The 17,500-nt window shown below is 43.8% G+C and overlaps 1 protein-coding gene across 1 annotated transcript in view; it reads left to right on the top strand.

Annotated features, from left to right (window-relative positions):
- The window catches only part of LOC138946795 (contactin-1-like), a 47,768-nt gene that overhangs the window by 24,605 nt on the left and 5,663 nt on the right, over window positions 1–17,500 (top strand). Inside the window, 11 exon segments of the mRNA XM_070318198.1 lie at window positions 4,148–4,260; window positions 4,459–4,618; window positions 5,782–6,069; window positions 6,465–6,625; window positions 9,540–9,666; window positions 10,193–10,360; window positions 10,913–11,053; window positions 11,410–11,507; window positions 12,962–13,051; window positions 13,357–13,501; window positions 15,644–15,765. Of these exon segments, the coding sequence (XP_070174299.1) occupies window positions 4,148–4,260; window positions 4,459–4,618; window positions 5,782–6,069; window positions 6,465–6,625; window positions 9,540–9,666; window positions 10,193–10,360; window positions 10,913–11,053; window positions 11,410–11,507; window positions 12,962–13,051; window positions 13,357–13,501; window positions 15,644–15,765 (1,613 nt within the window).

A 17,500-nucleotide genomic window follows, 5' to 3' on the forward strand; every position in this document is an offset into this window, starting at 1 on the left:
TTGTCTTTTCGGCGTTTGTACATAAATGGGAGATAACAACTATCGCAATATCAAGGAAGAAGATTGTTGTGAAAGTAATGCAATGATGAATAAGAGCTCAATACTGAATAAGACCTATTGGCTTAACAGAAAGGAAGAAGGCTACTCTACCTTTATGGAAGTGATGCAATAATACTGGTATTGGTGACAGAAATATGTTCTGCACCAAGAAACCGATCGATCAACCAAGGAACCAAAAGACAGAGCGAGCGACAGGTAAACAAAATAATAGTGTTGATGTGTCCTGTTAAATTGTCTTTTCGGCGTTTGTACATAAATGGGAGATAACAACTATCGCAATATCAAGGAAGAAGATTGTTGTGAAAGTAATGCAATGATGAATAAGAGCTCAATAATGAATAAGACCTATTGGCTTAACAGAAAGGAAGAAGGCTACTCTACCTTTATGGAAGTGATGCAATAATACTGGTATTGGTGACAGAAATATGTTCTGCACCAAGAAACCGATCGATCAACCAAGGAACCAAAAGACAGAGCGAGCGACAGGTAAACAAAATAATAGTGTTGATGTGTCCTGTTAAATTGTCTTTTCGGCGTTTGTACATAAATGGGAGATAACAACTATCGCAATATCAAGGAAGAAGATTGTTGTGAAAGTAATGCAATTATGAATAAGAGCTCAATAATGAATAAGACCTATTGGCTTAACAGAAAGGAAGAAGGCTACTCTACCTGTATGGAAGTGATGCAATAATACTGGTATTGGTGACAGAAATATGTTTTCCACCAAGAAACCGATCGATCAACCAAAAGACAGAGCGAGCGATAGACGTTGCAACTGGTAGGAATGGTATTGTTTTTGGTCTGAATGAGCGTCATACAGCATGTCACAGTGTAGAAGGGAAAGTAGTAAAAGTAGTTATAAATAGAAATGAATGAAATCAAAGTGTATGATGCAAATAACTTTATTTAAAATTATCACTGAGTCACAAAATAATAAAGCAAGAAAGAATACAGTGTTAGTGAAACTGTTGTAAATGGCAAAATGCTGTTGCCATGAATACACATTTGAATGCTAGTAATGTAGCACCAATATATGACCCATTGTCACACTTAAACGAAGCTCTGGCTGACTTTGTTGAGGATGTGGCCAGGTTTCCTGGGAAGGCAGTAGTCAATGTAAAAGACTATTTCTTTGAAAAAACATATACCATCTAAAGAATGGAAGTAGACTTGATCCGACAACATTTGTGTTGGCCATTGTACCAATCATGAAGTACACGATTTTTTGCAGTCACTGTCTTTTCCCCAGTAAATTTTCGAGTCAGGCGGACCTTTGACCCAGTACATTTCCCGTTCCAGGAAGCGCTGTTGTGTTGAGGCCTTGTTAAGGTTAATTTTTTTCCAAAAAATACTTGTTGAAGTTATTATTATTATTATTATTATTATTATTATTATTATTATTATTATTATCATATTGAGTTGAAGTAACACGCCGTACAAGCCGTTACGCTGAATGCGTGGAGGTGTCGGGGGCGGGGGGGGGGGGGGGGGGTGGGGTTGAGAGAGAGTTGACTCTGATATCTATGAGGCCCTGTAAGCGTTACAGACGGTTTCGGTTTCGGTTTCGAAGGAAGGGAGACAAACCACAGCACGTCTTCCACAGGTTGATTTCTTCCCTTCTAGTGCAGGAATAAAAAATATTCATACGCAAATTGTTAGCAGATGTTAAGATTTTAAGTACAAAAATAGATGAATTTTTTCACATAAAAAATACACATGTTATTGTTTGTTTGAAAGACCCTGGTAAAAATAGACAACAAACTTTCAAGTTTGAAAAGAAAGTACTTTTTGTGTTGTCCGTTTGTGATAAAGTTCACCTGTGCTCTACAATGTCTCCCAAACTGACGACTATATTTTGTACTCATTTACATTGTACAGTGAAGGGTTCGACAGTGGTAGTCTATGAACTCATACACATGTTTTTGTTAGAATTCAAATTCTTGTGACACACTTCTTCTTGTTCATTTCCTGTGCCTGTGATTTGTTTGAGCACATTGTGAGGTATTTGACCACAGACTACAAACGGAAACAAAGAACGAAAAACAAAAATAAAAACATGCACCAGCAATCACAGTCTACTGCCCTCCAAAGAACACTCGCTGGGGAAAATCAAATTACAAAACTTCGAAAGCACTCACGAGAAACGCGCAAATTCGCAATCACTCCAAGTTCTTATAAAAAACGCTGGCGCTGGACCCGAGTACTCTTCAGACTGGCTCGCTCCCCCAGTATGAAAGTTTTTGTCTTGTGCACTTGGATTTAAAAAAAAACCAAAACATTTTTTATTTATTTTACACAATTAAAAAAATTATTAGAGTAAAATAAAACATTAAAACGTTCATAATAAACAATAGTAAAAAAAAATTAAAAAAAAAAAAAAAAAATAGACCGCCCATGCCGGGAATCGAACCCTGATCACTTTGGCCATAGACGAATCGCTTTCCACCCGGATCACTTGGATTAAAAAAAAAATAAAAAAAATTATTTATTTATTTTACACAATTAAAAAAATTATTAGAGTAAAATAAAACATTAAAACGTTCATAATAAACAATAGTAAACAAGAATTTAAAAAAAAAAAAAAAATAGACCGCCCATGCCGGGAATCGAACCCGGATCATTTTGGCCATAGACGGACGTGCTACGACAAATTTACTAGGGTTGGGCGCCTTGAATCACTGCACGTGTATCTGTCGCTCTGTCTTTCAGTCTCACCGAGACCACACACTGCATTGTAGTTTCTTTGCCGAGACCAACGGCGACTTCCTGTCACCACCTCACATACGTCACAGAAATCCCCCATGAACAAAAATTTCTCCACCTGCAAGCTACTTACCCGACGCCATAAGACGAGCCGCTCGGGCGGCCCGTCAACAAGCATGCATGAACAAAAAGGGTATCGCCGGATTGTATTGCAGTTCGATCTCTCCAGCAAGAAAGCTGTCTGAATGAAGGTACCCTCACAGGAATATAAAGATATAGCCTTTTGGCGGGACATAATGTGGACGTTGTTTATCTTTTCTTCCTTTTTATATTTAGTCAAGTTTTGACTAAATATTTTAACATCGAGGGGGAATCGAAACGAGGGTCGTGGTGTATGTGTGTGTGTGTGTGTGTGTGTGTGTGTGTGTGTGTGTGTGTGCGTGCGTGCGTGCGTGCGTGCGTGTGTGTGTGTGTGTGTGTCTGTGTGTGTGTGTGTGTGTGTAGAGCGATTCAGAGTAAACTACTAGACCGATCTTTATGACATTTGACATGAGAGTTTCTGGGTATGATATCCCCGAACGTTTTTTTCATTTTTTGGACAAATGTCTTTGATGACGTCATATCCGGCTTTTTGTAAAAGTTGAGGCGGCACTGTCACACCCTCATTTTTCAATCAAATGAATTGAAATTTTGGCCAAGCAATCTTCGACAAAGGCCGGACTTCGGTATTGCATTTCAGCTTGGTTGCTTAAAAAATAATTAATGACTTTGGTCATTAAAAATCTGAAAATTGTAAAAAAACCAAATGTTTTATAAAACGATCCAAGTTTACGTTCATCTTATTCTTCATCATTTTCTGATTCCAAAAACATATAAATATGTTATATTTGGATTAAAAACAAGCTCTAAAAATTTTAAAAAAATAAAAATTATTATCAAAATTAAATTTTCGAAATCAATTTAAAAACACTTTCATCTTATTCCTTGTCGGTTCCTGATTCCAAAAACATATAGATATGATATGCTTGGATTAAAAACACGCTCACAAAGTTAAAACGAAGAGAGGTACAGTAAAGCGTGCTATGAAGCACAGCGCAACCGCTACCGCGCCAAACAGGCTCGTCACTTTCACTGCCTTTTGCACTAGCGGCGGACTACGTTCACTTTCATTCTGTGAGTTCCACAGCTTGACTAAATGTAGTAATTTCGCCTTACGCGACTTGTTTTTTTATTAAATCAAAGCAACATTATATTACTTAAAAAGAGGAGTTGTTAAGGAGGATTAGTACCATCTTCTGTTAAAATGACTTGTTTTCACCTTTTACAAGACGTATCATTAACTTCGTTCATTTTCAAACCTCTCGTTCTGTCGCTGTCACAGCGGCGCCCTATTTTATCTACGAGCTCCGCGACCAGCATGCCGACGAGGGGAGACAACTGACGTGGCGCTGTGAGGCTAGGGGAGTGCCCGCCCCTACCTATGCCTGGCTCAAGGTACGGCGTCTCACTGACCATTTCATCAACACGTTGTGAAGTACAATTCACCTTTTTCTTCTGTACCTGGGTCATTCTCAGAGTCATGATCTGAAAGCGTATCATAGACCTTGGAGAAAATAGTTATAATACATGTACCTCTACTTTTCTGGTGCGTAGGAAGCTGTTTGTTATAGAGTTTGGTCTCTTAATCCACAGGACGGGCAGGTGTTAGCGAGTGTGGCGGGAGACGTGGAGATCTCTAGCAACGTACTGACCATCGTATCCCCCAGCGCTGCCCGGCATGACGGCATGTACCAGTGTCGTGCGGTCAACACACACGGTACTTCCTATTCCACTGGCCAGCTCCGTGTCTTGGGTGAGTCAGGACCGCATCTGAGGGGTTTCTTTGGATCTGGAAGTACCCCCCCCCCCCCTCTCTCGTCGTACCCGGCAAATGTTCCCTTTTCTCAAACAGACACCCACAATGTACCCCTTTTAAATGTCAAGACTCAAAGATTTTACTGTCCTTATAAAAACAAGGAAAAGTGCCTCGCAGTGTCAGCCGGTTTAAAATACAAAATACATCCCATTTACGAACAGTTCAGAATGTTAAATGTTAACAGCATGGAGGGGGTGGGTGGGAACACTATGGAACACTGTTCATGTCACTCTTTTCATACGTTATTCAAACCGTCAATTCTGAATAAATCTTGTTCAAATATAGATTTATGTCCCTCATGGACACACAATGGTGTCATTTAAAGGCTGACATAGTCCTATTTAATTAGTTTAATTACTTCCAGGGCTTTTCCCTTCGTTGCGGGGATGCATAAATTAAGCCTCCTGCAAAGTTTTAGGTTTGAAGTCCTTACCAATTACGAGAAATAATTAATTCTTTATTGCATTGTTTAGCAACAGTTCTCCAGGACTTGGGCTATTTTTAGACCGTTGACGTCACTTCGTGACGTTTCGTAAATCAACTGAGGTTAAACTTTTTTTTGTTGAAATAAATGTCTCCCCATGTTTTTATTTTATTCAGTTTGTTTGGGTTGTTGCTATTGACTTTGAAACTGACACGCCGGCGAAAACGCCGGTAACGCGCGCGCAGAGAAGAGCAAGCATGGGGAATCTCCTATTCTAAAAATAACCATCACTGGTAGCTGCCGACCTTCCGCCAGACTCACATGAATACCGGGGGAAAATAAATGATTACTGGGCAGTACAAATAAATACTGGGCGGTAGTTAAACGACATTTTGACTTTGTAGGACACAATGTTTCAGCTTCTTCAAGAATATGGGCCCTGGCCATTAACTGTCGCCCTGCCTAATTTGGGAAGCCCCTCCCTCTACTCGCCTTGTAGGCCTGCAATTCTCGAAGTTTTTTTTTTCGTTTTAGCTGACAGTAACAATTACCGCCAGAGAGATGGCGGTTTACTGCCCACCGTTTACAATATGTATGCTGTATCTTGGTTAGAACTCATTTGAATCCAACTTATTTAAATGACGTTTTACCTTTTTACTTTTCTTTGGCATTGCAGCTTTTTCGCCCACGTTCGCCAAGAATCCTCTCTACCCGACTACCATGGGGGCCCTGGCTGGGACTGTCACCATCGTCTGTTCGCCGGAAGCTGCGCCACGACCAACTATCACGTGGTTGAAAAATGGCGGCGCCGTCGGTAGCCCAGATGAGGGAGCTCGCATCCGGGTTCTTAGCAATGGAAACATCGTCATCAGCCAACTTGTGAACGCGGATGCTGGAACGTATACTTGCCGAGCAGAAAATGTCTACGGGACTGCGTCCAGCTCGGGAGTGTTGGAAGTTTTAGGTGAATGTGATTTCTTGAAAGGTTAATGACAAACGGCACCAATGACACAAACCAAGACTTATAATACAGACAATAAACTTATCCCACAAATAGTCCACAAGCTAGTTCGGATGACACAAGCGTTCCTATTACATATCATTCTTGTTTTTGATTCTAGAAAATTCAGGAAATAACTTTGTCGGGTTTGTATGGATTGTGATAAGAGTTCTTACCTGAATTTTGGAACGTTGGCAGTCTATTCGTTTTGGGATTCCTGAGTTTTCTAGAATAAAAAAAACAATGAAAAATCGAAATCCTCACTCAGCCGAGATAGAATCTTTCCCAAACGACAAAACACAAATTCTCAGGTTAGTTTTGAATAATGAGTTTTCTAGACTTTATTCTGTCTGTTCCAGCTCAAACGACGATCAGCAATCGTCCTGTGAACACATTCGTGAGAGTCAACACGACAGCCTTCCTGGCCTGTCAGACCTCGCACGATCCCGCCCTGGATCTGCAGACTGCATGGTTCTTCCAGGGGAGACCACTCAACTGGCGCGATTTACACTACCGTCGTGTAAGTTACTTTTGGTCTTTTTATGGGGTATATTTCTTCTGTTTGATGTGCTTGAAGCACAAGTTGTTGTGTGGTGTTTAAAAAAAAAAGTTTGTTGTGTGTTTCCTGGCATTTTATTTTTCCTTTTTTTTTCCTAGACGTTAGGTTCATCTTGTTTTTCTCTTACGTATTTACATCCACTAAGGCCATCTTGAATAAAAACATATACCAAAAATGTACGGTTGGGCTACTAACTCAGCCTATTGGGAATCTTTGTCAACTGAAGAGCGCTCGGAACATTCGATTATTTATATTCGCCGCGAGTCGGGTTCAATCCCCGACCGCCAGCGGCAGAGGCAATCGCTCTAACCAATTGGCCACTCTAGCTAAAAATGTGAAGGCGCCCGTGCAACACGGTAAGTACATTGTTGCAGGGCACAGCAGGCGGCATCCAGGGGGCACAGAAACAACACTCTGGTCGTTGTATTGTTGCAGGGTACAGCAGGCGGCATCCAGGGGGCACAGAAACAAGACTCTGGTCGTTGTATTGTTGCAGGGTACAGCTGGCGGCATCCAGGGGGCACAGAAACAAGACTCTGGTCGTTGTATTGTTGCAGGGTACAGCAGGCGGCATCCAGGGGGCACAGAAACAACACTCTGGTCGTTGTATTGTTGCAGGGTACAGCAGGCGGTATCCAGGGGGCACAGAAACAACACTCTGGTCGTTGTATTGTTGCAGGGTACAGCAGGCGGTATCCAGGGGGCACAGAAACAACACTCTGGTCGTTGTATTGTTGCAGGGTACAGCAGGCGGTATCCAGGGGGCACAGAAACAACCTTCTGGTCGTTGTATTGTTGCAGGGTACAGCAGGCGGTATCCAGGGGGCACAGAAACAAGACTCTGGTCGTTGTATTGTTGCAGGGTACAGCAGGCGGTATCCAGGGGGCACAGAAACAAGACTCTGGTCGTTGTATTGTTGCAGGGTACCGCAGGCGGTATCCAGGGGGCACAGAAACAACCTTCTGGTCGTTGTTTTTTTGCAGGGTACAGCAGGCGGCATCCAGGGGGCACAGAAACAACCTTCTGGTCGTTGTATTGTTGCAGGGTACAGCAGGCGGCATCCAGGGGGCACAGATACAACCTTCTGGTCGTTGTATTGTTGCAGGGTACCGCAGGCGGCATCCAGGGGGCACAGAAACAACACTCTGGTCGTTGTATTGTTGCAGGGTACAGCAGGCGGTATCCAGGGGGCACAGAAACAACCTTCTGGTCGTTGTATTGTTGCAGCGTACAGCAGGCGGTATCCAGGGGGCACAGAAACAACCTTCTGGTCGTTGTATTGTTGCAGGGTACAGCAGGCGGTATCCAGGGGGCACAGAAACAACACTCTGGTCGTTGTATTGTTGCAGGGTACAGCAGGCGGTATCCAGGGGGCACAGAAACAAGACTCTGGTCGTTGTATTGTTGCAGGGTACAGCAGGCGGTATCCAGGGGGCACAGAAACAACACTCTGGTCGTTGTATTGTTGCAGGGTACAGCAGGCGGTATCCAGGGGGCATAGAAACAACACTCTGGTCGTTGTATTGTTGCAGGGTACAGCAGGCGGCATCCAGGGGGCACAGAAACAACACTCTGGTCGTTGTATTGTTGCAGGGTACAGCAGGCGGTATCCAGGGGGCACAGAAACAACACTCTGGTCGTTGCATTGTTGCAGGGCACAGCAGGCGGTATCCAGGGGGCACAGAAACAACACTCTGGTCGTTGTATTGTTGCAGCGTACAGCAGGCGGTATCCAGGGGGCACAGAAACAACACTCTGGTCGTTGTATTGTTGCAGCGTACAGCAGGCAGTATCCAGGGGGCACAGAAACAACACTCTGGTCGTTGTATTGTTGCAGGGTACAGCAGGCGGTATCCAGGGGGCACATAAACAACACTCTGGTCGTTGTATTGTTGCAGGGTACAGCAGGCGGCATCCAGGGGGCACAGAAACAACCTTCTGGTCGTTGTAGTGTTGCAGGGCACAGCAGGCGGCATCCAGGGGGCACAGAAACAACACTCTGGTCGTTGTATTGTTGCAGGGTACAGCAGGCGGTATCCAGGGGGCACAGAAACAACACTGTGGTCGTTGTATTGTTGCAGGGTACAGCAGGCGGCATCCAGGGGGCACAGAAACAACACTCTGGTCGTTGTATTGTTGCAGGGTACAGCAGGCAGCATCCAGGGGGCACATAAACAACACTCTGGTCGTTGTATTGTTGCAGGGCACAGCAGGCGGTATCCAGGGGGCACAGAAACAACACTCTGGTCGTTGTATTGTTGCAGGGTACAGCAGGCAGTATCCAGGGGGCACAGAAACAACACTCTGGTCGTTGTATTGTTGCAGGGTACAGCAGGCGGTATCCAGGGGGCACATAAACAACACTCTGGTCGTTGTATTGTTGCAGGGTACAGCAGGCGGCATCCAGGGGGCACAGAAACAACCTTCTGGTCGTTGTAGTGTTGCAGGGCACAGCAGGCGGCATCCAGGGGGCACAGAAACAACACTCTGGTCGTTGTATTGTTGCAGGGTACAGCAGGCGGCATCCAGGGGGCACAGAAACAACACTCTGGTCGTTGTATTGTTGCAGGGTACAGCAGGCAGCATCCAGGGGGCACATAAACAACACTCTGGTCGTTGTATTGTTGCAGGGTACAGCAGGCAGCATCCAGGGGGCACATAAACAACACTCTGGTCGTTGCATTGTTGCAGGGCACAGCAGGCGGCATCCAGGGGGCACAGAAACAACACTCTGGTCGTTGTATTGTTGCAGGGTACAGCAGGCGGTATCCAGGGGGCACAGAAACAACCTTCTGGTCGTTGTATTGTTGCAGGGTACCGCAGGCAGCATCCAGGGGGCACATAAACAACACTCTGGTCGTTGCATTGTTGCAGGGCACAGCAGGCGGCATCCAGGGGCTGTATATCCAAGGGGCACAGAAACAACACAATGGACGTTATACATGCCGGGCTAAAACCACATTTGACGCCGTCACGGCGAATGCTACCCTCACAGTCAGAGGTCTGTACACGTCAATGTCTTGCGCTGCAATGGAGTTTCTGTTTTTAGCTTTCCATTGTAAGCTTTCTTTGCAGCTGAGAAGATTTTGTCACTCTTTTACTCTTCGTTTTGCCAAACTATTTCTTCATTATGAACTTCCTTGTCTTTAGCAAAACGTCAAGGGTTTTAGACGAGTGGTTAATATGTTGATCACTGTCAGCTACTGCTTACCAAATCTCTCTCTCTCTCTCTCTCTCTCTCTCTCTCTCTCTCTCTCTCTCTCTCTCTCTCTCTCTCTCTCTTTTTGTTCTCGTCTTTGTTTGCAAGGACAGATTGTAAGACTAGGCAATGCCTAAAATCTCCATCCTTCTGTAATAAAGTTTAATCAATCAATCAATCAATCTCTCTCTCTCTCTCTCTCTCTCTCTCTCTCTCTCTCTCTCTCTATCTCTCTCTCTCTCTCTCTACCTCTTTATCTCTACCCCTCTCTCTCTCTCTCTCTACCTCTCTCTCTCTACCTCTCTCTCTCTACCTCTCTCTCTCTCAGCACCCCCAGGAGAACCAGCCGGGCTGTCGTATAAGGCGAGAGAGGGGACAGGCAGTCGCAACGTTGCCCTGCAGTGGTCGACCGGCGCGCTGTGGGGAGGCAGCATCACACACTACACGGTGCAGGTCCACACTGACTTCAACTCTACATGGACAGTCTGGAAAGACGGTTAGTGATTGGCTGGCAACGTGGCGATCTAAACAACAAAACACCTGGCGATCTAAACAACCAAATACGTGGCGATGGTCCATCGTGTTAGTAGAAGCACGTAACGCACTGTGACCCTGTCAAAGGGGGGCTCGGTAGTTCAGTTGGTAGAGCTCTAGACTTGTGCTTCAAACCCAGTTGTCGCTATCGGCGAGGGATTTATTTCCCAGAGTCAACTTTGTGCAGACTCTCCTCGGTGTCTGAACACCCCCGTGTGCACGCATACGCACGATAAAGATCCCAAGTTCACAGCGAAAGTCTCAGGGCTTTGAAAAATAAATACACGCATGCAGGAAACAACTTCCTCAGTGAGAAAGCAGCCACAATTGTCATGAGGGTAAGCTCAAAGGACTATATGAAACCTTACCTTACCTTGCCTTACCTTACCTTACCTTACCTTATAATATTATTACCTTACCTTATAATATTATTACCTTACCTTATAATATTATTACCTTACCTTATAATATTATTACCTTACCTTATAATATTATTACCTTACCTTACCTTCAGACATACCCGAGTCCTCGACTATCCACCAGGGCGCAGTGAGGAGAGAAACCCCCATCACCGACCTCCAACCGTGGACAGCCTACAAGTTCAGGATCCGTGCCCGCAGCGCGTTTGGTAACGGCCCGTACAGCATTCCTACCGGTGAGGCAAAGGTGTTCTGCTACAGTTTAGTGAGGAAAGGCCAATTTGAAAGGAATACATGTGTAAACAGTAACAATTACAAAACACGTCATTGTCCATTAAAACACGTCATTGTCCATTAAAACACGTCATTGTCCATGAAAACACGTCATTGTCCAAAAAGAGTACATCAAATTGAAATTTGTCACACCTGTTCTAAATGTCGCTGTCGACTATTTCAAATGTACGTTTTTGTTAGATATTCAGTGCGACAATAAAACATAACACACTCAAATGTTTATGTTATCAAGCAGACACATATTGTCGCTAAACACTGTGTTTATCTTGGTGTGTTTTTTCCCTGTGTGTTCCCACAGCGTCGTTTTACCAGACGTCCCCCGCACCCCCCACGCGAGCTCAAATCAACATCACTGCCGGGGAGGGCAAGGTCGGGGACCTCAACATCTCCTGGGTGGTCAGTATAGCTCACTCCTTGTTCTTCATCTTCATCCTTCAGTCGGCCTCAATCGTCTTAGCGATTACTCTGCCGCGTTTTGGATGTGACGTCGTCCAATAGAGTGGAAAAAACAACCTTAGCCTGCCTACTCTATCTAGCTGGGTTTCTGTCTTGGTAGTCTATGGTTGTGGCACCCTTGTCTTGAACGAGTCAAGGGTGCCCGCTGCCATTGTTGATTCTGGCAGGTTATTCCAATCCCTGATTGTATTGGGGAAGGAATGAGAACTTTCTGTAGTCAGTTCAGGTAGGGGTCAATGTCAGGTGTTGCCAGTGACCCCGCCTTTGTCTGGTCGGTGCAGGGGGCATTTCGTTTGTGTTGACTATTGCTTGGTCGTTGATGTTGACTATTGCTTGGTCGTTGATGTTGACTATTGCTTGGTCGTTGATGTTGACTATTGCTTGGTCGTTGATGTTGACTATTGCTTGGTCGTTGATGTTGACTATTGCTTGGTCGTTGATGATTGTATTGTCCAATCGTCTCTCCGTAACATTTTGTAATATAACCTTGAACGGTTGAAAACGACGTTAAACACCAAAAAAAGAAAGAAAGAAAGAACATTTTGTAACATTGGAAATACATTCCTTACCCTGCAGACCATCGGTTTACAATCCGGAGATCCACGCATCGGTTTACAATCCGGAGATCCACGCATCGGTTTACAATCCGGAGATCCACGCATCGGTTTACAATCCGGAGATCCACGCATCGGTTTACAATCCGGAGATCCACGCATCGGTTTACAATCCGGAGATCCACGCATCGGTTTACAATCCGGAGATCCACGCAGTCTTTCAAGCCTGAAATTGATTTATCCAAGTCAATTTTGGAAGCTTTCTGCACGAAGCATTTGCATTGAATTTCGATGAAAAAACCCATAATTGAGCCCGAAGTTGATTGTATATGTATCGATTGGACATTGGATTTCCCTCCTTTGAGCCATGTGACGTCAGAGGCCTACAAAACTTTATAATTGGGCGTTTCAGGTTGACCGAAACTTTAAAGGAACTACAAAACACACGTCATGTGTTTGATTGCACATGTGTGTGTGCTGTTCAATGTCAAAACAACAACAAAGTCAGTACATGACGTGTGTTTTGTAGTTCCTTTGAAGTTTCGGTCAACCTGAAACGCCCAAAATTTAATATGAAGCTTATGTGTTTGATTGCCTGTGTGTGTGTGCTCGTTCAATCGTCAAAACAACAACAAAGTCAGTACCTGAAAGGAATTCGATCGATACATAGAGAATACTACATGGCTTGCTGTTGTCGTACCAGAGTTACACGAGTTGTTTTTTTAAAATATTGAACTGCGAGCGAAAGCGAGCTGTTCACTATTTGAAAAAGCAACGTGTAAAATGTCATATTTTGGTCAAAAACGCAAAATTAATAACGTATAATATTTCTTGTTTCAGCCGCTTAGCCTTGAAGAACACGGGGGTAGAGGGTTCGGCTACAACTTGTATCATCGCCTGCACAGCAGACCTAACGACAACTGGATCAAGGTAAGCTGAAGTACACTGACGACGACGACGATGATGATGATGATGATGATGATGATGATGATGATGATGATGATGATGATGATGATGATGATGACGATGACGATGATGGTGACCGTGATGGTGGGATGGTGATGATGATGATGATCATGATCATGATCAAGATGACGATGATGATGACTATGACGACGACGACGACAATAATAATGATGACGTTGACGAAGATGACGTTGATGAAGATGCGCGTGAGATTAATTTTGTTTAAAGAGGTCAACGACATGTGCTTTAGAAATATCGCTGTGTTTCAGACGGATGTGGGTGACGCCAAGGCTCACGTGCACCTTGTTGGCATGGAGTTCTTCTACACGCAGTACGACGCCAAGGTTCAAGCCTACAACGAGGCTGGCGCTGGGCCCAACTCTTCCGTCGTTACCTTGTATTCCGCTGAAGACTGTGAGTTTCTGTGAGTGTGTGTGAGTTTGTGTGTGTGTGTGAGTGTGTGTGTGTGAGTGTGTGTGTGTGTGTGTGTGTGTGTCTGTGTGTGTGTGTGTGTGTGTGTGTGTGTATATATGTGTGTGTGTGTGTGTGTGTATGTGTGTGTGTGTGTGTGTGTCTGTGTGTGTGTGTGTGTGTGTGTGTGTATATATGTGTGTGTGTGTGTGTGTGTGTATGTGTGTGTGTGTGTGTGTCTGTGTGTGTGTGTGTGTATGTGTATGTGTGTGTGAGTCTGTGTGTGTGTGTGTGTGTGTGCGTCTGTGTGTGTGTGTGTGTGTGTATGTGTATGTGTGTGTGTGTGTGTGTGAGTCTCTGTGTGTGTGTGTGTGTGTGTGTTTGTGTGTATGTGTGCGTGTATGTGTGTGTGTGTGTGTGTGTGTGTGTGTGTGTGTGTGTGTATGTGTGTGTGTGTGTGCGTGCACTTTGTTGGCATGGAATTCTTCTGCACCAAGTACAAAGTGATCCCCCACAAATGCCACCCATAACAATGCTAATAACTTCCCCATCTGCTGGCGGAATAACTTCATATTTAGTATACATTTACTATAGCTGATGCATGATCTGTCCAAAAAGAGAAATTGTGTAGGTTACATGGTCTGGCTTTTGTGTAATTTTCAAATTCGGGAATCGATTCAAAAGTACGAGGTTTGACATTGAGCGGTATCGAAGCTAGCCCGATGTAAGCCCTCCAGATTGTTACCTTTTGGGTTATTCCAATGACCTAATATACTATAACCAATATAAGACAATCAGTGACTTGAATGCAGAAATTTCAGGCAGGATCAGGGCATTTTCCATGAAGGAATGCGTTCATGTTATTGATGAATTTTGCGCGCCATTGCGCAAGTGTATTTTTACGACGAAGGGGGAAATTTTTCCAGTCATTTGAGTTTAGCGAATATCTTCATAGTTGTTGTACATAAACTTCGGTTTGTTCACAACCATTCCACAAAGTTGCCTGCCTTAGGACGGGTATACCCGTCATGCGCTTGTGCAGCCGCAGCGCCTTAGGACGGGTTTACCCGTCCTCTCTGTTCCGGGATTTTCCAGAAATGCTATGTCACTGCTGACACAAAAATAGCAGCCAATGGCTTGGTAGGATACCTCATTCTCATGAATAAACATAAATGGTGATGTGGTTTTGCGTCTGAAGGCTATTTTCAGTCTTGGCGACAGGGTAGGGGAGAGAAATATCGACTCGTCAAAATGGCTAACGGTGACAGTCGACCGGGCCCTAGTTGGGAAAAACAAAACCGGACTGACGCTACAGGCGGTGCAAATGATTATGGATACTGACCGGGGGAGGGGGAGATCTTCTTTCGGACGATTCGTTGGAAACAGGTAGATGATAGTGATTATAATCCTTTCTTGGAGCAAGCAAAACAGCCACCTGTGTTTGATCCACAGGCACCGGAAGATGCGCCGGACTGATTTTTCAAAAGTTCATATTTAAACATCATTATAAGCCAAACTAATTATCATTTCCATGATTAGACACTAAAAACAGATTCTTGGTTCAATTTCCCTTAAAACTAACATAGGTTTTACTTACCTATCTACTGCCAGTTTGGAGCTAGAATTTTTTGTGAATTATTACACCCCGAACTCCAATATTCCCTGGCAGTCAGGAATGCACATACGCAAGTTTTGATTGGCAGCGAAAGGGTTAAGTCGATCCCCGAATTCGGAAAACGTTTTTGAAATTGCACAAATGTCAGACCATTCAATCAACAAACTTGCCATTTTGTGGAATGGTCATATATACGCTGATATTAATGTACACCAAATATGAAGTAGTTCGGTCTACCGATGTAGGAGCAATTCGCATTTTTGTGGGGTCACCCTGCATCATCGCTGAAGCTCGCCTTTTTCATGATCCGTTAACTTGGACCAATATTGTTAATATCCTCTGAGACTCCTCGTGTAATTTTATTTAACCTCGTGACATCCATCCAATCTCACCCTAGCACATTTTATTTTGTCTAATTAGGTATGAACATTTGTAGTGTGTATTGAATATTGTACATTTATTGTGTTTGTGCGTGTGTGTGCGCGCGCGTGTGTGTGTGTGTGTGTGTGTGTGTGTGTGTGTGTGTGCAGTGCCGATAGGAACGCCAACCAACGTGGCGATAGAGCGCCACAACGCCACAGCGCTGTACGTGTACTGGATACCTGTGGAGGACAGTAGGGAGGTCATGAAAGGGAGGATACAGGGATACCAGGTGTGTTCAGCCTTTCTCATATCATTATCAGGACTTCATTATCCACTCCTCCTCAAAGGAAAAGTCCAAGGTTTAGGGTCACAGTGGATATTTTGACCCTAATACTCCATGAACCACAACTGCGGGTAAACAATAAACACAACAGCCGAAACAGTATACTTTGACACGGTTTTTTGGCTGTTCTGAATCATTCCACCTTTCACCCTTATCATCATCGTCGTTGTGATGTACACAGAATGTCCGCCACAGGCCAAGCTTTGCCGCCCCTTTCTTGCATCAGCATCACCACTAGTGTCACAATGCCACCTTGTCATGTCTGTACCATTTATTTAGCTGACGAAGATTTCATTTGGAATGCAACTTTTCAAAGGATAAAACCTGTTCAGAAACGTGTTTTGTTTTGGTGTAAACTTGTACGTGCGCGCGTGAGTTGTTTGTGTGTGGTTTTGTGGTTGTGTGGTTGTGTGTGTGTGTGTGTGTGTGTGCGTGTTTGTGAGTGTGTGTGTGTGTGTGTGTGTGTGTGTGTGTGTGTGTGTGTGTGTGTGTGTGTGTGTACTCAATGTTCAGAAATAAACTCTGTCGGGGTTGTATGGCCTGTGAAACAGTATACTCTAGGTTTTAGTGAGTCAACTTTCTCACGTGACATGACCGGCCAGTCGCTAGCGAAGGTGTCTGAAACAAGTGGACAAGGAGCACGTGTAGAAAGCTTGCCTCACTAACAGCAAGCGTATTCACTCTTTGAAAACCCATATAAATCTGACAGAGGTATTTCCGGAGTACGTCTGATTCTTTTTACATTTAGTCAAGTTTTGACTAAATGTTTTAACGTAGAGGGGGGAATCGAGACGAGGGTCGTGGTGTGTGTGTGTGTGTGTCTGTCTGTGCGTGTGTGTGTGTAGAGCGATTCAGACTAAACTACTGGACCAATCTTTATGAAATTTTACATGAGAGTTCCTGGGAATGATATCCCCGGACTTTTTTTTCTTTTTTTTTGTTAAATGTCTTTGATGACGTCATATCCGGCTTTTTGTAAAAGTTGAGGCGGCACTGTCACACCCACATTTTTCAATCGAATTGATTGAAATTTTGGCCAAGCAATCTTCGACGAAGGCCGGACTTCGGTATTGCATTTCAGCTTGGTGGCTTAAAAATTAATTTTGGTCATTAAAAATCTGAAAATTGTAAAAAAAACATTTTTTTTTATAAAACGATCCAAATTTACATGCATCTTATTCTTCATCATTTCCTGATTCCAAAAACATATAAATATGTTATACTCGGATTAAAAACAAGCTCTGAAAATTAAAACTATGAAAATTATGATTATAATTAATTTTCCGAAATCGATTTAAAAACAATGTCATCGTATTCCTGATTCCAAAAACATATAGATATGATATGTTTGGATTAAAAACACGTTCAGAGAGATAAAAAGAATAGAGATATAGAAAAGCGTGCTATCCTCCTCAGCGCAACCGCTACCGCGCTTTTCTGGATTGTTAATGTCAGTGCCTTTGCCACGAGCGGTGGACAGACGATGCTACGAGTGTACGGTCTTGCGGAAAAAATGCAATGCGTTCAGTTTCATTCTGTGAGTTCGACTGAGCTTGACTAAATGTTGTGTTTTCGCCTTACGCGACTTGTTTGTTGTTATCCTCAGTTGCATGCAGGCTGCTTCAACCCCGAGTTGTTTTGCCTTTCTTATTTTTGTTTGATTGTTTTTGTTGTAAGGCAT

The sequence above is a fragment of the Littorina saxatilis genome, linkage group LG14 (genome assembly GCF_037325665.1).
Source record: "Littorina saxatilis isolate snail1 linkage group LG14, US_GU_Lsax_2.0, whole genome shotgun sequence".
NCBI classification, from domain to species: domain Eukaryota; kingdom Metazoa; phylum Mollusca; class Gastropoda; order Littorinimorpha; family Littorinidae; genus Littorina; species Littorina saxatilis.